The sequence below is a fragment of the Ambystoma mexicanum genome, chromosome 4q (genome assembly GCF_040938575.1).
Source record: "Ambystoma mexicanum isolate Mex_15411 chromosome 4q, UKY_AmexF1_1, whole genome shotgun sequence".
Taxonomy (NCBI): Eukaryota; Metazoa; Chordata; class Amphibia; order Caudata; family Ambystomatidae; genus Ambystoma; species Ambystoma mexicanum.
In genome coordinates this window covers 393,199,174-393,222,407 of record NC_090928.1, presented here as the reverse complement: position 1 = coordinate 393,222,407, position 23,234 = coordinate 393,199,174, and the positions used below count along the sequence as shown (strand labels likewise).

Sequence of the window (23,234 nt, the reverse complement as noted above, 5' to 3'; positions counted from 1 at the left end):
TACAATACCATCATACGACTGAGGATGTCAGGTGGTTGTTTATTGAAAAGGTTTGACTGGTCCACTACCAAGGCCGTTGTTGTAAGAAACAGGGGTGTGTAATAAGGAGAGAGAGATCATGTATGTGAAATAGGTGAAATAAAAGGCATTGCAAGTGGTGGGGAAACCACAAGGAAAGCCAACTAGAGAGATTCTGAAGCCAAAATGATGCATGTCGTGTATTGTAGTAAACATCAACTTGAAACATTGGGAAGGGGGAAGAAATAATGCAAGCTAGATATTATAGAGAAGGTGAAAGAAACCGAGAATAAGACAAATATTGCATGCTAGATATTGTAGAGAAAGTGAAAGGATTTAGATTAAGTGGTTTTTTACACAGAGTCTTAGTAAAGTCAATAGTTAGTGAACTGTGTAAATGCCTACCCTAGATGTGGCAAAAGCAAGACTCATGATAATGTCTAAATAATTATTACCATAGCGGCTAAAACTACTGTAATCAAACACCATTGAACCTACTTATTTCATCTAGACAAATTGCTACATTGAGCAAAATCCAAGTGTGTCACACAGAGTGAGGGCAGTAAATGCCATAGGTGATCAATAATGCCAACAAATAAGGTGAAGACTTCAACACACCTACCCCATCAGGCTTAGGTGTGGCCACTTCCATCAATTTGGGTTACAGGATATATGAATGACAGTAGCAGGGCATATGCTAGCCCTCCAAACTCTCTCCTCTTTCAGCATGGTACGTTAGCCTGGGAATGTGCTCCCCTGAGAACACCCTGAATGCAGCCCTGCTCCCTCTCTCACTGCAGTCCCCTTCTAAGGCTCTGGATTCAGGGAATCATTGAAGCCTGTATGCCCTGCTCCTGGTCAATCTCTGCCTGTGACAAAGGATGGCACAAAGTCATAGTAAAGTCGGGCCAGGGAAAATTAGAAAACGTATCATTGTGGACCCGCCATCCGCAGATTAACTGTTTAATCCCTTAATCCTGGCTCTCACTGGCCAATTATTAAAATATCCTTTCAACAGTTTTGAGAATTATTGATGAAAAGGACAATTCATCAAAATTTCAGTTATCCTTTTATTGTGCAAAGAATACAACTTTAGCCTACATGTGTTTCTACCATTCAGGTCATCATCAGGGCTGTTATAACAGGGTAAGGTAAAACAGCAAGGAGACAATCAAAATACAATGCGTATTACAAATAATTGAATTGATGTTGATAAAAAACAGCATTGATTATGAAACATATTCACATCTATATACATCAGCAATATACAAACCCAAATAAACACCACAGAAAGAGTGCACCACAAATTAAATCCCCATTTTCAAACAATCTATAACCGATTATGAATATACAAATGAAATACAAACCATATACAAACGCAGGAAAACACAAAACATGAACACAGAGATGAAAAATAGAAACAATGGTTAACATCCTATCAAATTAAATAATTCAAAAACACAAACGAGACCAACTGTGCATCCGCATGCAAAACCCCAACATAAGTGTCGCTTCATACCTTCCACAGGCACTAAAAATGAAACCATCAATGTGTTTTAAAGCCACTACTATTTTGGCAAACTACAACCCTTCCCCTTACTGTTCCTAGAACCAAAAACATATGATATGACAATGCATTACTTACCGTAAAAGCATTTCTGATTGTTGTATCGGCTTAGATTCACATGCTGTGCATAGTCCGACATCCAGTGTATTGCATTTTGTTTTTCGTAGTCGAAAAGGGGACGTCGACAAGGCGTGTCTGTAACACTATCCCTATAGTGACGTGCATTGTACCCACAATCCCTCATGCGTCGAGGTCCCTCGGTTTGTATTTTTTCTGCCCTGAGGGAGCCTATTAGACGTGAGTGAGTACAGAAAAGAGAGAAAGGTAAGGATGTCTATGTTCCTTCCATCTGAGCAGGGAGGAAGGGTGGGCGCATGTGAATCTAAGCAGATACAACCATCAGAAATGCTTTTACAGTAAATAATGTCTTCTGATGTTTGTTAATCTGCTTAGAATTACATGCTGTGCATAGACTAGCGAGCAGTACCTGGAGTTGGAGGTGGGTTGGGAGAAGGAATAGTAGAAAATAGAGGTCTTAACACGGCTTGCTCCACCTGGGAATCAGATCTAGAGTGGGCATCTAGACAGTGTTTTGTAAAGGTGTGTACAGAACGCCAGGTTGCCGCTTTGCAAATGGACTCCAGAGGGACATTTGCAATGAATGCTATGGAAGCCCCAGTGCATCGAGTAGAATGTGCTCTTGGCTTGAAGGGCAGTTCTCTCTTAGCAAGAGTGTAACAGAGTGATGCATTGGACAATCCCTCTAGATATAGTCGATTTTGAAACTGCATCTCCTTCTCTTCCTGCTGCCACCGAGACAAAGAACTGATTAGTCTTTCTCAGAGGTCTAGTTCTTTCCATGTAAAACATGACAGCCCTGCGTACATCTAGTGTATGCAGGCTCTTTTCTCCCAAACTTGAAGGGTTCTGAAAGAACGTTGGTAGTTCTATTGATTGGTTGACATGGAATTTAGAAATGAATTTTGGTGCAAAGCTACGGTGTGTGCGTAGAACCACCTTATCCTTGTGAACTGTTACAAAGGGGTCTAGTATAGAGAGTGCTTGTAGTTCACTCACTCTCCTAATGGAGGTGATAGCTATTAGGAAAGCAGTTTTAAGAGTGAGGTTCTTAAGGGATGCTTTGTGCATGGGTTCAAAGGGTGAGCCCATAAGCCTGGTAAGTACCACATTTAGTTCCCATCCGGGAGCTAGGTTAGCTATAGGAGGGTGTATTCTCTTTACTCCCTCCATGAATGCCTTAATAACTAGGACTTTCCACCATTTGTGTTGAGAAGTAGTGTATGCGGAAAGTGCAGCTAGATGAACTTTAATGGAATTAAAGACCAGACCTGAGTCTAATAGGTGAGTCAGGTAAAGAACAATCTGTGTGGGAGAGCAGTCAACTGGGTTGATGTTCTTATCTCTACACCAGATGACAAATCTTTTCCATTTGCTGGAATAGCAGTAACAAGTGTTAGGTTGGATGTTTCACTGGAAGAGATGGAGACCTTTCCATCAAGTGAGAGAACCATGGCTGCCGGGGCCACTAGTATCATGGTAACTGGTTCCTGGTGCATCTTGTGCACTATCTTGTTGAGAAGGGGAGTCGGGGGGGGGGGAAGCGTAAACAAATTTCCCTGACCATGGTATCGATAGACCATTCCCCTTGGATTGGTTCTGGGGGTACCTGGAGGCGTAATCTTGGCATTGGGAGTTCTCCAGAGTTGTGAACAGATCTATTTCTGGGAATCCCCATTGTGTGAAGACGTCGAAGACTATGTCTTCTTGTAATCGCCATTCGTACCTGCGGGCAGAGGGAAGTCTCTGCTGAGTTCGTCTGCCAGCAGATTGAGTTCCCCTGTGACAACAGGAACATGTGTTTGAGCGCCCACTTCTAGATGTTCTGGGACAGCTTGGACAGTACTGGAGAGTGAGTGCCCCCTTGCTTGTTCAGATAGTACATGGCTGTGGTGCTGTCTGTGAGGACCATCACTGACTTCCCTTGCAGGTGTGCCTGGAAAGCCTTCGGTGCTTTGAAGACCGCTGGCAGTTCCAGCAAGTTTATGTGTTTGGACGCTACACTCTGAGTCCAAACTCTGTGTGCAGTCTGATGGGATAGGTGAGCCCGCCCATCATGTGAGGGATGCGTCTGTGATTTGAGTGGCCTCCACTGCGGGGGTGGCGAATGGTTTCCCCATTACCAGGTTTTCCTTCGACCACCACCGTAGCGAGAGAACAAAGGCCTGCGAGACCACCACTAGATCGTCCCATTGTCCGCTGGCCTGACACTCTGGCTTTTGAGCCACTCTTGCATTGGGCGCATGCGCAGTTGCGCGTGAGGTACCAGATATATACATAACGCCATCATTCCTAGCAAACGCATTGCTTTGCGCACCGTCACCTCTCGACGGGCCAGATTTTGAGGGATCTGAAACAGCATATTTTGGACCCTCTCGTTGGAGGGGAAGACGAGGCCGTCCTTTGTTGGAATTAGAGCCCCTAGGAATTGTTTGATCTGTTGGAATAAAAGGTCTACAGTCTTTTGGGTATTTGAGAAGCATGTTTCGTAAGAATCCCCTGTTATGAGCCAATCGCCGAGGTAAGAGTATACTGAGATGGACAACTTGCGCAAGTGGGCCGCTGCCACTGCCAGTACTTTCGTGAATACCCTCGGCGCTGACGCTATGCCGAAGGGTAGCACTCTGAACTGGTAGTGTTTGCCCTCTATCATGAACCTGAGGTATTTTCTGTGCGCTGGCAACATTAAAATATGAAAGTATGCATCTTTCATGTCCAGTGTTGTCATTTAATCTCCCTGCGAAAGTAGGGGGATTACTTCCTGTAGGGTCACCATGCGAAATTTTTGAGGTTTGACAAATTTGTTCGCTGGGCGCAGATCAAGTACAGGGCACATGGTTAAGTCCTTTTTGGGTACAAGGAAGTACACTGAATAAATGCCTTCAGTTACCTGTGATAGAGGCACGTCCTCTATTGCTCCTTTTAGTAGCGGTAGTTCCACTTCTTGAAGAAGAATGGCGAGGTGTTCCGATGACAGGCATCGTCCCCTTGGGGGTATGTACCTGGGGGACCGACTGAATTCTATACAGTACCCGTGGGCTATAGTTGACAATACCCATCGGTCTGATTTATTCCCTCCCATGCTGGTAGGAAGATGTTAACCGGACCCCGACTGGTGATGCATGGGAGGGGACCCGGATCTTCGGGTCATTTGGTGTTAGTAGCCGGGGTACCTCTGGGAGTGGGGCCCCGACCTCTGCCCTTGCCACAGCGCTGTCCTCTTTGCGTGTACTGACCACTGGCTCCCTGAGTAGAGGACCAGTTGCCGGTAGTGTACTGCTGTTGTTGCTGCTGCTGTTGGCGTTGCCCTCGAAAAAAGTGTTTGTTGCCAAATCCTCGCTTATTGGGAGGCCTTGAGATTTGGTCTAAGGTCTTGAGGGTGTCGAACTCTTTCTTTGCAGTCTCCAGTGCGTTGTCCACTGCTTTCCAAAAGAGGTTAGACTCCTCTTATTGGTTTGTTAAAGAGTGACGCCTGTGTTTCTGGCTTAAAACCGGAATTGCGGAGCCAGACATGAAGCTTCAGAAGAATTCCCTGCACTAAGGAACGGCCAGCCGTTTCTGCAGCATCTAGAGTGTTTTTAATGATGCTCTGGCTAACCAGAGTTCCTTCTGTTACTGTGGCCAATAAGCGAGTTCTTAAGGGCTCAGGAACTTTCTCGAGGTCCTGCCGTAATTTTCCCCATTGGGCATCAGCATAACTTGCCAGTAGTCCATTATTATTGGCAATTCTGGTTGAAAAAGCTGCCGAGGCTGGAATTCTTTTACCCAGGGCATAGAGCTTCTTTCCTTCCTTGTCTGAGGGTGCTTCGCTGGTTGACAGCGGAACCCCCGCTCTTTTCCTTGTGGTAGTTACCACCAAGGAATCCGGAATTGAGTGACCCCTAATGTATAATGGGTCTGACTGAGAGGGCGTAAACAATTTTTCAATTCTGGGATTGATCCCTCTTACCAGTGCAGGTGTGGACAGTGATGGAGTAATTTGTCTCTTAACTGAGGCGAGGAGGGGAATGGTTTGACTAGTGGGAGGTTTTTCTTTAATGATCTTTTTCACAAAATCAGTATCAGGGTTAATTTCGCCAGTTTCAATCTCAAAATGCACTACTGCCTTTCGAATTAGCGCATTGAAGGTGGGTTGATCATCTATTGGTGATGGAATTCTGACCGGTATGGTCTGAAGAGAGGGACGGTTTAAGATGTCAGGGTCTGTAGACTCTGTTGGTGACTGCCAGGGCTGTGAGCCACCTTCATCTGGGTCTTCCTCGAAGCCTCCCCCACCCATGTTAGCGTTTTCCTCAAAACCTTCTTCTGTTCCTAAGTTTTGTTGGTCTTCACTATTTAAGAACTCCTCATCTTCCTGGAAGTAGGAGTCTTCTTCAGTGAGGTCATAAGTATTCATGTCCTCTTGGAGGGGGTTAAATAATCAGATATTTAGCCCTAGGGTCCTCCTGAAGCGCCTCCCTTGGTCTCTTAGGTGTTTTATTTTCAGGAGTGGACATAAATCTGTCCAGCTTGTCCATACATGATTGGAATCTCTCAACAGTCCAGTATGGTAAACCAGAACGGTCTCGAGGCAAAAAGGAGGTCCCTCTGCCTCTATCCATCTAGGTCTGTCCCATAACGTCGAGGATAAGGTCCCTTCGCCTTCTGAGAAACCTTCTCGCAGGCTAGGGCCTTCTTTCGACGGCGGGAGCGGTCCCTGCCTTCCTTCTGGCATCCTCGGCACTTCCCTGGCCTTGTGAGCGGTTTTTGGCGTGTCACTCACCATCCGTTTCTGGCCGTCCTTGGAAACTATGCACGCCAAGTTTCTCCGTCGAGAGTTCGTCTGGCGTCATGCTGGGCGGTGCCGAGTCTTTTTCAGCGACAATAGCGCTCTTGCGCATAGCCTGATGTTTTGGTGATAGCGCCCTTGTCTGCGGGTGGCCCAGCCGCTAGTCGCGGTGGCGGGGAGGGCTTGCAACCCTTACGGTGGGTGGAGGTCGCCCGTAGGCCCGGCGTCTCCGTTGGCGCTAGGGCTGTCGTCGACAAAGATGTGCCGTGGGTTGTGTGCTTATGTTTGTGTTTTCTGTGTTCGCCAGTGTCGCCGGGGTGTCCATCCTCATAAGCAGGGCATGAGCCGAGCTTGTCGGGGCCGGGGACGGACGAGGAGAGGGAACGCTCCCTAGAGAGGTCTACAACCTCAGACGCGGAGGTCGGGTTATCACTATCCTCGTCACACTCGGCGGCGGCGGGTGAGGAATCAGACCTAGACATAGCATAGGCTGCCCACCTTTTGACCCTGCGGTCCTTTAAAGTCTTAGGCTTAAGAAGCTTACAGGCCGCACAGCTGTCCTCTTTGTGATCGAGGGGCAAGCGACGGTTACACCGTTTGTGCTCGTCTTTCCAAGTGAATTTGCCCTTGCAGCGCGGGCAAAATCTAATTGAGTCCTCTCCATAGCTGAGGATACAGTTAAACGTGATAACGACCCCAAAGGAAAGGGAGTGTAAAGAGAAATGCATTCTCAGAAAGAACAAGAAATGTCCCACGACCCCACTCTCCCTACTGTCTTCTTTTTCGGCGGTGAAACAGCTTCTCAGCAACGACGTCGAAGGAGTAATCTAATGTATATGTTCTTAAATAACGACCAAAGGGTCGAGTAAATGTCTTTGCAATTTCTCTCGAGGAGCTCCGCGTAAAGGTGACCAATATCTGGGCGGAAAAAAACAATCTGAGGGACCTCGACGCGTGAGGGACTGTGGGCACAATGCACGTCACTATAGGTATAGTATTACAGACACTCCTTGTCGACGTCCCCTTTTCGACTACGAAAGACCAAATGCAATACTCCGCAGTGACGACTGGATGTCGGACTATGCACAGCATGTGATTCTAAGCAGATTAACAAACATCAGAAGATAGGTTATTTATAACACGCTTAATACCCAGAGGTTTCTAAGTACAGACTCAGGGAGCGAACCTGTGTTGCTCCGTGTTGTTTTGCTTCCAAGGCGAGCATGTTGCCCCCGAGCTATCCTCCCGGCCAGTATCAAAAAACACCCTGGGGTATTAGATTAGATAGCTTGTTTTACCAATATTATATGTTGACTCATCTCTTCACAGCGGTCAGAGCATCATGCTCAAGAAATATAATTGTTAGAACATTTTTTCAAACAAGCAATGATTCTAGGTTCTCCAAAAGGACTGTCACGCACTCAGCAAAACGCAAGGTTACAACTAATCCAAACCCAGCACACCGGGGTACTTCACTGCCCCAACGTTCTATCCAGCAGTGTCATGGTAGCCGAGCAGGACAACGCTATGGTCTCCTTTTAACAAAAGGAGTTCCGCCTTTTCATGTACAGCGTTCATGGCAGCTCTGGCTGTGTCGGGAGTGGCGGTTGCCATGGAGAGTGAGGGAAACACTTGCTTCGCGTCAGGCTGCGTTATCCCGCTCACGTGACCACACAGCAACATCAACACGTTCTGGCTCACGTGACCATGCAGGAGCATCAACAGAATAAAAGGACACCGGTCACATTACTCAACGCTTCTCAGCTGTTTTCCATACAGCTACTGGCGTGCTTTGTTTTCAAGGACTGCTACATTGGATCTTGATCTCGTTTTGTCTCGCAGACTCCTCTCGCTTCATCCCCTTACTACGGTGTCTTCGGCTGCTTGATCTCACAGAATGATTCAACCTGGTAACGTTTGAACGGACTGCATGTTCCCTCAACCTTTAGTTGCAGCGCACCTTGTTATCACAGTTTCTTGACCTCGGACTCTGGACTGGTTTGGGACTCCCTTTCATGTAGCAGGCTTTGCTGTTTCTCTTTCCATCAGGGCTTCTTCTTGAGGAAATACAGACCTACAATGTAGGACTACTCAGCTACTAGCCCAAAAAGCACTTGTCAGCTGTGAACAGGCCAGTGATCTGAACTTCTCAAGTGGGGATAGGGACCCTTCTCCGCACGGCGTGGGAGGTCTACCAAGGTAGAAGCCAGAGCCATTACTACCCAGAGTAGGAAGGTGGCAATCTTGCCTTCCACCTTGTGCTAACTTACAGCTGCTGGATACATCGTACAAACCACCTGGCACCACCTTGGGGAGGGAATAACAGGGATCCTGGTTCTCCTCTTCCTTTTGTCGTCATCCCCAACGGAAACATTGGTAGGTGCCCTGTCTGTTTATGTATCTTATGGGTTACTGATCGTTTTCACCACTTGTGTTTAACGCTCTGCTTGCATATTCTATTGCAGTAACCCGGGGTTCCGATGCCTTTGTTTCAGCCACCTGTGGTCTCAATAACTGGTCAGCAAGTGTCTTCCTTCCTCTCTGACCGGTGCTTGGGGGCGGAGGTATACTTAGTCTACAAGGAGCTGTATTCATGACAAGGACTGGCTAATTTGCACAATGAACCATTAACCAACAAGCACTTACCAATAAGTCGGGTGTGTTAAGACCTGCATCCTGTGATGAATCATGTAGAGTCATCACTTCTCCCCAGCCTAATATCTCCTCCCATGTGACCAGAGGAAGGCAGTCACTACCTGATCCTGGCCCTGGAGTTGGGGGTGGTATTGCAAGGGATGATCACATGGGAGGAGATGACTGTTGGGGAGATGTGGTGACCCCATCAGGAGAGACGCAGTATTCTTCCCTTCCAAAGGAAGAAAACTCTATAATTACCCAAATGCTGATGGCCTGCTGTCAATCTAAAAATCCCATTCATTGTAAGACTCACAAATCTCTTCTTGAAAAAACAACCTAAACACAACACCATCCTTACTTCGACACATTATTCTCATTTAACATCTCTCGTCTATAATGTGTTTGATTCAAACCAAGATCCAAAACATCTAAAATCATGTGGACTCCAACTCCCACAATGCCTCAAGTACTGAGAGGAGGAAGGAGTTAATGTGGATTGAAGGAAATACCAAACCAAAAGTGCAGACTAGTCGTTATAATGAATATCAGCTGCGCAGGACATTTAAACCTGGGGAATACCTTCCATTGACAGATTGAGACGAGAGATGCAGATCAGGTGCAACTGGAAGCAGAACCCAGCACACAGTAATGGACTGTGCTAACAGAAACCGGCACTTGCAAGCAACCGCTTGCGAGCCTGACTTACCAGAGAGGCGAGAGATTGAAAGAAGCACAGCGGGTGCAGTGAAGGGACCACTGCAACACTGGCAACAGCAGCGAGGCTGCTGGGGACACGGTCTGCTGGGAAAGCAGCCATTCTGTGGCCGGGAGAACACAAAGCCGGAAAGGGAACTGGATACGAGGGTCTGCTGAGCAGGGGAAGCCTTCCCAAAACTAAAGCCTCTCTGCAACAGTGTATCACAGGTCATAGGTGCCAGCAAACACCAGTGAGTCTGCCCATCGGAGTTGGTGACCCGAGGTGTACCGACCGATATAAAGACAACCAAAATCCTGTTTTGAATACCGACCAAATAAATTTGAAAGGCAAGATTTACACAAGTCCTCATATAAGAGAAGACAATTTACCACGAAGCTACAGGTTGTAGGAGACCCTGCCCCTCTCCCACCTCCATCGGGAGATGCGACGCTGCTTCAATTACATCATGCAGCAAGGTAAGCCCGGAGGCTTATTACCAACTTTTTCGCGCGACTTTGAAAATATTTGCCATCTGGACTTCCACTTTGCACTGCATCGTTCTGCTGCCCATCACAATCATGTATTTTTCTGCGCATCATCGGAGTCAGCTGTGTTTTAAACTTAACTGTTTGTGTTACATGGACATTCCATCATGGCCGCCCGCAAAATGTGCTCCCGAGAACTTGTCCTCGGCGCCTGCTGCTTACCTTGATTGGCTGGGCATCTAGTGATGGCAGCCTATTGGAAAGCGCTAGGCTTGAAAGGCCCGATCCTAAGGCCCTGTCTACCACTATCCACCACGGTATGCCACGTGCCCAGACATCTGCCCCTTACCATGTGTCTGATTGAGCCCCCCCGCCCCACCCTGCTGTTCGCCTGTGTGTCTGAATGAGCCCCCCCATCCCGCTGTTCGCCTGTGTGTTTGAATGGGCCCCCCCACCCCGCTGGTCGCATGTGTGTTTGAATGAGCCCCCCCCAACCCCGCTGCTCGCATGTGTGTTTGAATGACCCCCCCCCCCATCACGCTGGTCGCCTGTGTGACTTGACTCCGCATCTGCATACAAGTGCTGCCCTCCAGCTGATAACTACAATATACTCTAGCTGTCTGTTACCAGGCATTGGAGCATAGTGGTCCCCTTGGTTATTGTGGCTGCGCCATGCATTTGTTAATGATCCTGACCCGGCATCTGTATGTTGTACCCGTCATGCAACATGAGATCGCACAATGTACTTGCCCACTGTGACCTATGCATCATAAGCTCCTGCCGCCCTTCAAGACGGGGTTTGCTTCAGCTCGATGCCACCACACCCCCTATATTGACCTTATGCACTGTACGGTGTTGCCACCCGGTAAAATAGGGTTGTGGATCATGTCTGTGCCACCTAACCTATAATGACTTTGCATTGTATTAGGTTACCACCCTTTTGAGATGAGGGTTGTGTATTTTGCCTGTGCCACCCAACCTATAATGACCTTGCATTGTATAATATTTCCACCCTCCTAAAATGGGGGTTGTGCGTCATGTCTGTACCACAAAACCTTAAATGACTCTGCACTGTATTATGGTGCTGCCCTTCAAGATGGGGCTCTGCATCTTGTCTGTGCCACCTACATTGTCCCTAGGCATTACATGCTACTGCTGCCCCACCTCCCCAACTGAATCGGGCAAACTGTAGAACTGCCAACACTTATTGTCAGTAAGTCTGTTTTTTTCACAGGCTCTTATGTAACCAAGTAAGCCTTCTTAACAGTGCCACGATGCCCGATGCACTTTATAAATGCAAATAAAAAATGTTTTAAAAAAATTATGTGGGGAAAGTTGGAGTAAATATTATCACTGTCAAATGAACAGTAATGAGGAAGATGAAAGGCAGAACTGTACAAGTCTCCACATACGAGATGTCACTACAGGAAAGTTGGAACAAGTAACATCTAAAGTTAAGGCAGTATAAACAGTGAAGGAGTGCAACTGGTTATACTAAAAGAGAACATTGTGGAAAGACCTGGTGAGAGGAAAACATCAGGCAGTGAGGCCTTTGGGAGAAAGATACATTGCAGGCAAGTATACCAGGGGCTCTGCCAAACCAAGAAGGGGATTCCTGGCAGGGGAGTATACCAGGTAATACATTTTTGAATAAGTTGAAGAGAACTTTATAACAAGTGCTCGTGAAAGAAGTATCTCAGGCAGTGGACCTTTGTAAGAAGAATAAAACATTTGTAAGAAATGTTTACCATCCTGAAGAAAGTGTTGTGTGAAAGACATTTCCGCCACTCTTAAGGAAACCTTGGTTGATAATAACACTTTACTATTCTACATGGTACAATCCATGAGAAGGGAACCACCTCCTGGATTTAAGGATTGTTTGTTGAATGTTCACATTTTTGGTTTTTACACACTTTTTGCTAAATCACAACAGACATTTACCTTGCACCTTCGATTGTTTTAGTGTGAGGGTCAGATACGTTTTGGACACAAGGACAGTTTGCATAATTTTAACGACAAGGCATAGACTGATCTTTATTTTTAGTTTTCTAGGAAGGGAAACACTCTTTAGGGTACGGATAGAAAGGCCTTTATCCAACTCCTTTCCTTTAATAAAGATGTCGTTGAAAATATGGCAACTTTGTGTCCGCCTCTCATTTCTGACCCCTCACAAACCACAATGGGGTTAAACCGGCGTTCTGCATGTTAACGGGCACAATTTTGCCTGCCTAATATATGAACACCAGGATGTCGTCACTGGACGTTTCACATCCGTTTGCGGCGCAAAACCATCAACAAAGAAAAAAAACGGAAAAATGCATATGAAAAGCTGGTGATATATATGGAATAAGTTACTAATCTGTAAGTCCGGTTCTCCAGCTTTGGTATCTTTCATAGACTCACATGCTGTGAATATTACCCGTCATTTTGGGTCATACTGCCCAGAGCCAATAGGAAAACTTCCGTTAAACTGCTCCCCTGTCGGCCATCTTCAGATTTGGCAAGCACACTTGAGTGGCAGTAAGAGCCAAAAGACGAGCCATGCGGCGTAGGTGGGAGGGTCGCATGCGAATCTATGCAAGATACCAATATTGGAGGACCAGAGTTACAGATAAGTAACGTATTCCTTCTCCAGCACATGCTGTGAATAGATTACAAAGCAGTATTAGAACAATACACATGGGCGGAGGAAAGCTCCGAGCACAACTTACCACTGAAGACTCACACTTAAAAGGTTTTGCAGAACCGATTGGCCAACTCTAGACACTTCTGCCGAATCTCTGTCAACACAGTAGAATCTGGTGAATGTATGCATCGATCTCCAGGTGGCTGCACAGCAGATGTCAGGCAGCGGGATTCCGGAGAGAAAAGCAGTAGTTGAAGCCACTGCTCTGGTGGAGTGAGCCTGGGGCCTGCCAGGCAGCAGCCTGCCGGCCTTTTGATGGAAGAATGAGATGCAGGCTGCAAACCATCTTGAAAAGGAGGACTTCGAGAGAGCCTTCCCAGGCCCAGAAGGTCCAAATGAAACTAACAGCTGATCCGTCATACGGAATGATTTAGAATGTGCCACATAGCAATTGAGGGCACGCACACCATCCATCAGGTGCAGGGTTCACTCCGCTGGAGACGTCTGTGTGCCAAAGAATACAAGAAAAACCACCTGCTGATTAAGATGGAAAGAGGATGGCACCTTTGGCATAAAGGTTGGGTTAGTATGTAGAATAGCCTTGTCCTTGTGAAACGTTAAGTAGGGAGGCTTGGAAGAAAACACCTGGATCTCATTTACTCTCCTTGCTGATGTAATGGCTACCAAGAACGCCGTTTTCCGGAAAAGGTGTTTAATGGATGCTTGGCGCATAGGCTCGAAGGGTGGTCTCATGAGCCTTGCGAGTAGCACATTCATGCCAGAACAGGGCAACAAACCGGTTGAAAAGACTGTTACAGCCCAAGCAGGGGACCCATTTTGTACCATAGTTCACGATCATAGCATGCTAGTATGGCCATTGCATTTGCTGCCTTAATAGTTGTTGCTGCGGTGTAATAACCATCTTGCTGAAGATGTCAAGGCGTTTGCCTTCCTTGTCCAGAGGGACAGAGCAAGACGATGAAGGGTTAGCCGACCAGTCTGGCGTGGGTTGGGTGTGGAGGCAGGGGCAGCGTTCTCTGGCACCCTGTACTTTTTGTTGAACCTGTCTTTCTTAGCCGGGGCATTAGCAGGATGCGGCAAGGTGACCAAGCCATCCTCCCATATGTCTTCTAACATCGGGATAGACATTACAGATTTCCTGCACTAATCTTTGCGCTGGTACCGCTCACTTACCAGCGCACTTTCCTTTCGCTGCTCCTCTGGCTCAAGGCCGAACATCCTGGCCGCTCTGGACATGAGCGCGTGGAAGGACCCCACCTCATCAGGATGCGAGTTTGTGAGCGGAATGTCATCTGGTTCCCAATCACCTGCAACATAATTGTCGAATTTGTCAGTTTGGGACGAATGTGTGGAACAGTGGTAATCTGACCAGGCTTGCCTCAACCCGAGGGGAACTGGATGGTCTTCTGGGAGACAATGTCGTGCATGGTGGTGACATGATGGCCCCCTCCTCTGGTCCTTCTACATCCTCCACCAGAAAGGACACGGATCCGATAAATTGGTCCTCCGGTAACACGGCCACCCCAATGTTAGGGTATGAGGCCCGTGGACGAGTTATTAAAGCGGACACATTGCTGTGATGGGTGTCGGCGACATTAGTCACAATGGCATTGGTAACCACCCGATGAGAAGATGCACTTTTTCCCCCCATCAACCAGGTCGTCGACGAGGGCACCGCAGCTGTGGACGCAGATGCTGTAGACAAGGTTCTCAAAGTAGTAGTCATGACCGTCAATGGTTTTGTTGACAATATTGTAGTTCTAGTCGTGGCCAATGGCAGCTTTGTCAATGGGGTACCCTGTAGACAGCGTCGACGACCTGGGGTACAACCTAGAAGAGTGTTTGGTCGTCGATGATTATGTACTTGTCTCCGATCTCAACGGGCCAGCTTTTGCTGAAGGTGAAGAGTGGCCACCAGATTTTGATGTAGACCTGTGTGCTGTTGCTTTTTGGGGCAATGGAAAAGGTCTTTGCTCTCCTTCCCTGTCGGCAAGCCTTGGTGTTGTCGCCAGAGATATCCTTGTGTCACATTTTGCTAGTGGCCTGGACCTTGTGGGACCTAGACCTCTTACAGGTGGTTCCCTGGGCCGTCCTGCTCTGCCGTAATGAGGCAATCCTCTGTACTGAAGCAGAGTCAGAGACCCGGCCAGCGTCCTCAAACCATGCAACAAGATGACGATCCCTCCACTGTGTTCTACTTCCTGGTTTCCGTCTTCTACTTTGAATGTCTTTGGACCAATAGGATTTTGGGAACCACTAGAATAGTCACTAGTGGTTTAGGAGGGCTCTTCAAGCTTCTGCATTGCCTCCTTGTCCCAGTACTTGTGCCAAGTTGACTAGAACACTCATGTTGGTACAGCAGGGCACTCTGCATTGCTCTGTGCCTCTTCTTCGTCGCTGTGTCTTTAGTTAAGATCTTCTGTAGGTCATCCATGTTCTTCCTCGTCTCACTACTAGTCTTAAGAAAACACATAGGTGAGGATATAACAGTAGAGGAAGGTAAGTTAATGGATGGAAAAGAGGAGTGTTTTTATTTTAAACACTGCTCTTTTCCTGATTTCCTCGCTGTAGCCCGTAGGGGGAATCCCTTCCCTGTGATTAAGAACACAGAATCGAAATTTCAGGTAGCAGTCTCACCTCCTGGGTCCTAAGAAGGGATGACATCCAAGAATTCATCACAATGATGAGTAGTCATCCGAGTAATGTAATTAGGACACATACCCACAGTGAAATTCATACGTGCTCACAGAAACTGCAGCACTATGGATACATTTCTGGAAGAAACAAAGTTGCTGGAAAAGTGGTTTTTGGAACGTAGTTATAACAGACGTTGTCTAGAGTGCTAATACTACAAGCACACAGATAGAACGAAAGAGCTTATTGAAATCAATGGAAAGTAGTAGTTCCAAAAATACAGAAGATGCAAGGATGATCACTCAATACTCAGGCCAAAGTCATGTTTTGTTTAAGATTTTCAAGAATCGCTGGTCATTGTTGCTATTGGATTCCGATTTGGTAAACTATTGCAAGAATTCACCAAGTTTCGTTTATACTAGAGCTCAAACGCTCAGAACTATAAGTCCCTCTATGTTGGATCCAGTTAAAACACAAGCTAGAACTTGGTTGCATACTAATCTCAATGGATTTTACAAGTGTGGTTACTGTAGTATGTGTCAATACACATCTGCAAATCTGTTGAAATATGTATTAGGAAAGTCTTTGGGATACAAGGAATTCATAAATTGTCAATCCAAATATGTAGTGTACGTGATACAAAGTGCATGTAATCTGATGCAAGGAGCAGAGAGGGCGGGTGATGAACTAATGTATCACCTGCGCTGTGCTTCGGTTTAGTTTGATGATATTGTGGCCATTATGCCTGCTGCATGTTGCTTGGTAGGCAGCCACACCGGAAATACCCCGAAAAAGCTAAACTGGGTAAAGAAAAACCAGAGGCAACTTTGCACCTGCATAGTTTATTCAAAAATTGTGACAGCATTTTATTAGCCAGTTCATACTGGAACATTCAACATTTTCAATTGCATTTTGCCTTCAGGTTAGTGGGGCCTGTTTGCCCAACAGGCCGCAGTTAATTATTGTAAGGAATCAGCAACATTCATGAACAGAACAGCCAACATGTATTTGTCAAGGCAATAGTGGTGGCCTTTAGGGTCCACTGCTGGGATATCCTACAGTTGAAGGACCATTTTGGAGAGGAACGGATATGTACCTGGGATAGTGTCAAAGTATTCGCGAGTCGCTATTCTGTGTAATCTAAATGAAATTAACTGCAATCACGTATGCAAAGCTTATGGAAGGGTTAATGATAACGTGCTTACAACTTGATATTATTATTCAGGGGAAAAGGGTTCTATTTGATTGCTCAAATTTGAGAATTGAGTGCACTGAATCATTATATTGAACGATATTTATATGGAAGGGTCAAGATTTATTTGCTTGTAATTTGTCACTATTATTCCGTGAAGGAGGGGTTTGTTCTCTTCCTCAAACATGACAAGTGTGTGCACTGAAGCATTATGTATCAGGAAATGTTTACTAGATGGGGAAGGTGGAGATGCATTGTGGAATTTTCAAATACTGTCAAGCTGCTATTTTTGTCCTCTGGGTATATATTAGCCGCTTTCCATATGTATTTCTCTGTGGTTAATCTTTGTTGATGTTTGTAAGCCGCAAACAAAAGTGATGACAGACTTCCAGTGATTCTATTCCAGTAAATGTTGGCTGTCTATTATTAATTTCACTAGCTTTATCCACACGGGAACACCCTTCTGTTTTCGCTCTAGTTTACCACTCCATTTAGTTCCCGTGGTGTATGCAGTTCCTCTTTGTTTTCAGACTTTCAGTGATGTCATAATCTTGGTGTTTATATTCTAGGCAGGCAAAATGGCATCCGCTAACACGTGGAACACTGCTTTGAAGCCATTGTGGTTGCAGGTCTTAACACACCAGACTGATGGTAAGTGCTTGTTGGTTAAAGGTTCATTGTGCTATTTAGCCAGGCCTTTTGGAGAGCCTAGAATCATTGCTTGTTTGAAAATATTCTTTAACTGCTATATTTCTTGAGCAGGATGCTCTGTGGCATTGTATGACCTCTATGAACAGATGAGTCAACAAATAATAGTATTGGTAAAACAAGCTATTTAATCTAATACGCAAGGATGTTTTAATAGGTGTCTGGGCACGAGTCCCATTCATTTTTGTCACAGTAGTTCAATATGTGTCTTTATAATATGTATTTGGCTGGTTCAGGGAACACTAAGGAAAGGGCTGTAATTTGGCAACATGGTAATGGCTTTAAAACACATTGATGATTTCGTTTTCAGTGCATGTGGATGGCATGGAGCGGACACTTATGTTGGGGATTTGCATGCAGATGCACAGTTGGTTTTCTTTCAGTGTTTTTGAATTATTGAATTTAATAGGATGGTAGCACATTGTTTCTATTTTTTGTCCCTCTTAGTGTTCACGTTTTGTGTTTTCCTGTGTTTGTATATGGCTTGTATTTCATTTTTATCCTCTCGATCTGCTCATCGTAATCATTATTGGTTATCAATTGGAAAGGGGGATGTAATTTGTGGCGCGGTCTTTCTGTGATGCGTAGTTGGGTTTGTATATTGCTGATGTATATGTGTTAATTTGTTTCATAATCAATGTTGTTGTTTTATTAACATCAATTCAATCATTTGTAATATGCGCAGGATTTTGATTGTCTGCTTGCTGTATTTCCTTATACTATTTTAACAGCCCTGATGACCTGAATGGTCGAAACACGCATCGGCTGAAGTTGTACTTTTTGCTCAATAAAAAGAAAACTGAACTTTGGATGAATTGTCCTGTTCATCAATAATTATCAAACCTGTTGGAGGGATATCCCAATAATTGACCAGTGAGCAACAGGGTTAACAGATTAAACTGTTCATCTGCTGATTCTTTACTGGTAACGCTGAGTCTGGGTCACTAATAGTCCCTAATTGAGCAGCTCTCGTTCATAAAACGTATCGTTGGCTTAGCCACAACCCTAGAACGGCCCAATCAATTTGACCCCCATCATTATCACCACATAATTGTAGGACTGTTCAGGAAGCTGAATGCAGATGCAAATTGCAAAGCTGCACCGCTCACCTCCAAACCCTTCCAAATCCTCAGATGTGAGAATGCTCCTCTAGCAAATCACAAGCGCATTAATGCCTGCTGTTAACGCCATGGTACAAATGTGTTATTGGATTTGTGTTGCTTTTCCCCTGCAGAAGGCCTTTCCATGACCTGTGTGGCCACATTTCGATTGCTATACTGTCCCTTTTCTGTGCATGAACAGTTAATCGATGTGGGATGCATGTGTGAAGGTTGGGGTTATGGTTAGGTGGGGCTCGGGATCCAGTACTGAGCTTCTGGTCATCTACATTGTTCTCAGTGCTGGTCTATCATTTTGGAGGATTGAAAGGTCCCCAGGTGGTGGGTCAGCCAAAATGGATGCTAAGCTGGAAGAGGTTGCGCTGTACACTTCTGAGGTATGTCTACCTGGCTCGGTGAATGGTTCTCTCTCCTTCAGTTCCAGAGGAGGACAAGTGTGTCATCCATTGCATTGCCCTTCTGTGTTCTTAATCACACCTGCTAGAAGCCCAACCTGAAGGATTATTTTGATTGAATCTTTATCGAGTTTGAATGTTCTCTGGATGCATCTTTTTCTATGTTAGCCACAAATGCCTAATAACCCAACTGTGTGACCGAGTACCTATCGTTTATAGTTGTTACATGCTTTTCGCTCTATATGCAGCTGCTATGGCTTAAAAGCACATTTTTATACAAAACATGCCTTTTTGTTGGCACATTATAACAATTTCCGATTTTGGGTTTGTAAGAGACCCTTTGGAAGCCTAATGTTACATTACTCCAAAGTTAAACCAAGACACCTTTTATTTTTCAAGGATCAAAACTACACCATTTAATCTTCCCACTATTTAAAAAAGAAAATACACAACACACATCAATAGATATGCCGGCTGCAGGAATTGGGAAAAATAAAAATAAAATAACCAATTATGTTTATCATCAATTGTTTGTAATACATTATTGCTCACTGTAACCAGGAAATAAGGGAATTCAGAATTCAAAGCAACATCTGGTTTGTTATCCGTTACCTGGGGTAAAAACATCTTTCCTGCACCAAAGAGTTCCCCAACTACTTTCATGCCATTCATGAGAGGTCCTTCAATTATGTTGAGTGGTCGAGGATAGAGTTTATGATTTAATCTTGCTTCCTCTGTATCCTCAACGACATACTTATCAATACCCTGTTGAAAAAGAAAATGCAATGAGAAAACGGCGTCAACTGTGTAAACAATGAAAAGTTCTTCCTTTATAGAATTCTACATGGAACAAACCATGAGCAGCCTGTCTAAAGACTATTTCATTTTATAATGCTGGGAAAAAAGATGATGTGGAGTTTGGTCTTTGCCTTAGAATCTGTTTTCACATGGCCTCCAGAACTTGGGGACTCTATTGAGATAATAAGAACTATTTTAGTTGCTATAAATTATAGCCTCCACCAACTGCTTTCTGTTAAACCATACACTTTGTTAATGGAAGAACTCAATATCTACATCTACATCTACATCTACCATTTACATAAAACCCACACAATTTATTTTACCTTGGAGCTTGACAATAGGTGCAATCACGCAACTCAACAGTACTCAACTAATATCAGTCTCTAGAGGAGGAAAGGCAGAGTAAGCCCAGCCAGGAACCAACCTTATGGCTGTATTTTTCAAACAGAGATCAGATGTAAGCACATAACTCTGCTATCTTACTTGGAAGGGTCCAAGGATACCAGTAAACATAGTATGAGTTATAAGTAAGGCTTCCGGTTTTATGGTATTTATTTTACTGCCATTTCTGTCTGTATTTATCCACATTTATTTTTTGTCACATAAAAAGATAACTCGCAGCCAGTATTTTTCTGCATTTATTCCAATTAAAAAATGCATTTATTAAAGCACACATGCAACCATATGGGAAAGAAATGCTAGCTCAATTTTATCCATAACAGACGGTTGCTCCTGTGACTGACTTAAAATATATGCTGTCAGCCATTTAAAGAACTGCAATGCTATTTTATACAACTTTTACACTCTCCACACTGCCAATCTGCAATTTGATTGGCCTGCGATGTATGAGTGACATCATAGAGAACCAGACAGAAAGACCTGTTTTTCGTTTTTTTCCCCATTTTTATGAATAAATACAGACAGAAAGCAGATTGATTTCCGTCTGTATTTATGTGTAAAAATCAGTAAAAACGGAAAACTGTAAGACTTAGTTATAAGAGACTGTCATTCCTTTTTTCCAACAATGGCCAAACATGATAAAAATACAATGAATTTGATGCTCATGCACACATGCAATCAACAAATCCCTTGTAGTGGTATCACCAGAATGGCATTTCAATTTGAAATGTTTACAAGCTCTACACCCGTTGTCTCAATTTAGTCTGTCTATCCAGGCAAGCGATAGATTACACTTTGGGCAGCTTTTAGGGGTTCCGTTTTCCATGCTGCTTAACCACCAGATACACTGACCTGGAAACATGCTCACACCCAGTTGAAGGCAGATTTACCAGAGGGACTTTTTTCGTTTTCGAGACCCTGAGCGCTCTACCATTGAATTTAATGGTGAAATAAATGGGTGGTTGGCATCATGGTGAATGCCACAATGGATTTCAAGTTAATGTAATGGGCAGTCAATCCAGAAAAGCTCAGTGTCCGCCCCCACATTTTTAGCTGCAAATAAAAGCAAGATGACATTTGTGAACCCACTCACTAGATGGCAGAATTATTCACAGCATTTGAATATTTAACATATTCCCAGTGCAAAATTACAAGGAAGTTCACCACTCTACTTAGATCACTGCATATACATAGTCACTTTATGATCAGCATGCCTAGCAGAAACCTAATGGGCCAATGGGAGCCCACTCCTACCTCAATTCTTCACAGCTATAATATTAAAAGCCCTGTAACCAAGCCCCATGCCATGCTCTCGACACAAGGGCGTGACTTGGAGGGGGGGAAAAAGGAGGGACTTTGGGGACAATCCCAGAGATACACTCCACCGGCCCGTGACAGGTGATGGCTACGTGAAATGCTCCTATGCACCCCTCTCCAAAAGTAGAGAAGCTTAACAAACATCTAAAAACACACACAGCTCCCTTTACTCCTACACAAAACAAACTCCCCTAACCCCCGGAAAGTAGCATAACATTCATTGCAAAATTGCCAAATCATCTCACGGAAAGGGACTTCAAGTGCCATGTTTAGAAAAAAGTTTGTACTGAATTTAAACTATGTTTTACCTTCAGTAATGAAATGAACAAGTTACTTTCTTACCTGGTAACGTTCTTTGGGTGGGATGTTCCTCCGACGTATCCCAGATCTATGACAGTAATCACCATAGCTTTGCTGCTTCGGAAATTTTTTCGGCGTCGGAGTCCTATGTCGATACGCTGTCCCTCGAGGGCCGCCGTCGAGAGCCGACGTCACCGGATGTTATGAGAGAGACGCACGACGCCCGTAGCCTCAATTGTAGTTTTTTCCCCAGAACGTGTGGCATCAATTTTCTGCCAGTAGGACTACTGAAAGCCTTGCGGAAATGTAAGCTGCAATCGCATAAGAAATTCTGTAGAGGGGCAGGCTGGGAGGGTGCGATGTGGAATACGTCGGAGGAACATCCCATCGAAAGACCGTTACCAGGTAACTTGTTCTTCAATGGGATAGTGTCCTTCGACGTATTGCACATCTATGACAGACTCCCAAAGCAGTACCAACCTATGGAGGTGGGAAAAGAATTTAGAATTTTAGAATGCCCAATCAAATTGCAGAATAGAGGACCGCCATACCAAAGGCCAAATCTTGTCCATGGATAGAATCCAGGGAGTAGTGTTTTACAAAAGTATGGACAGAGGCCCATGTGGCTGCTTCACAAATGTTACGAATGGGAACACCCCTTTGCAGAGCAGTCGAGGCAGCCACACCCCTAGTAGAATGGGCCCGCAAGCCTACTGGAGGGCCCTTACCTGCAAAACGGTAACATTCAGAGATTGTCAAGATAATCCATCTGGACAAGGTCTGCTTAGTAACAGCTTGACCCAAACGCCTTCCAGCGTATCCTACAAAGAGCTGATCGTCCACCTTGACCCGGGACATGCGTGAGATGTAGAAACTTAAAGCTCTCCTAGGATCCAACCTATGGAGCCTCTCCTCTTCCTTACCAGGATGCGGAAGAGGATAGAACGTCGGAAGAATTACCTTCTGCTCAAATGAAATTCCGACACAACCTTTGGAAGAAAAGGAGGACGAACCCTAAGGACAACCCTGTCCTTATGGAACACTGTGAAAGGTGGCTTGGCAGATAGTGCCTGTAACTCACTCATTCTGCGAGCGGAAGTAACCGTAACTAAAAATACATTCTTAAATGACAACAGTCAATGGAAAAGAATGTAAGGGCTCAAACGGAGCTCCCATCAGGAACTTTAAAACTAAGTTCAAATCCCAACCGGGCACTTGGAAAGGTGACAGTGGAAACACATTAGTTAGCCCTTCCAGAAACTGAGAAATCAAAGGAATCCTAATATAAGAACACTCCTCAGACGAGCGCTTAAATATGGACAGTGCCGCCAAGTAACCCTTAATGGTACCCACTTGCAGGCCCTTGTGGGCTAACGAAAGCAAAAAAGACAGAACCACAGGAATGGCACCTGAAAAAGGATCCACATTGCTTACCCTGCACCAGTCGCAGAACTTTCTCCAACGGCAACGGTA

The 23,234-nt window shown here is 45.1% G+C and overlaps 1 protein-coding gene across 1 annotated transcript in view; it reads right to left on the bottom strand.

Moving 5' to 3' along the window:
• MTR (5-methyltetrahydrofolate-homocysteine methyltransferase) overlaps positions 1–23,234 on the bottom strand; it is a 1,960,411-nt gene that overhangs the window by 854,132 nt on the left and 1,083,045 nt on the right. Inside the window, exon 20 of the mRNA XM_069607970.1 lies at positions 19,557–19,709. Within this exon, the coding sequence (XP_069464071.1) occupies positions 19,557–19,709 (153 nt within the window). The remainder of the gene's footprint in view (positions 1–19,556; positions 19,710–23,234) is intronic.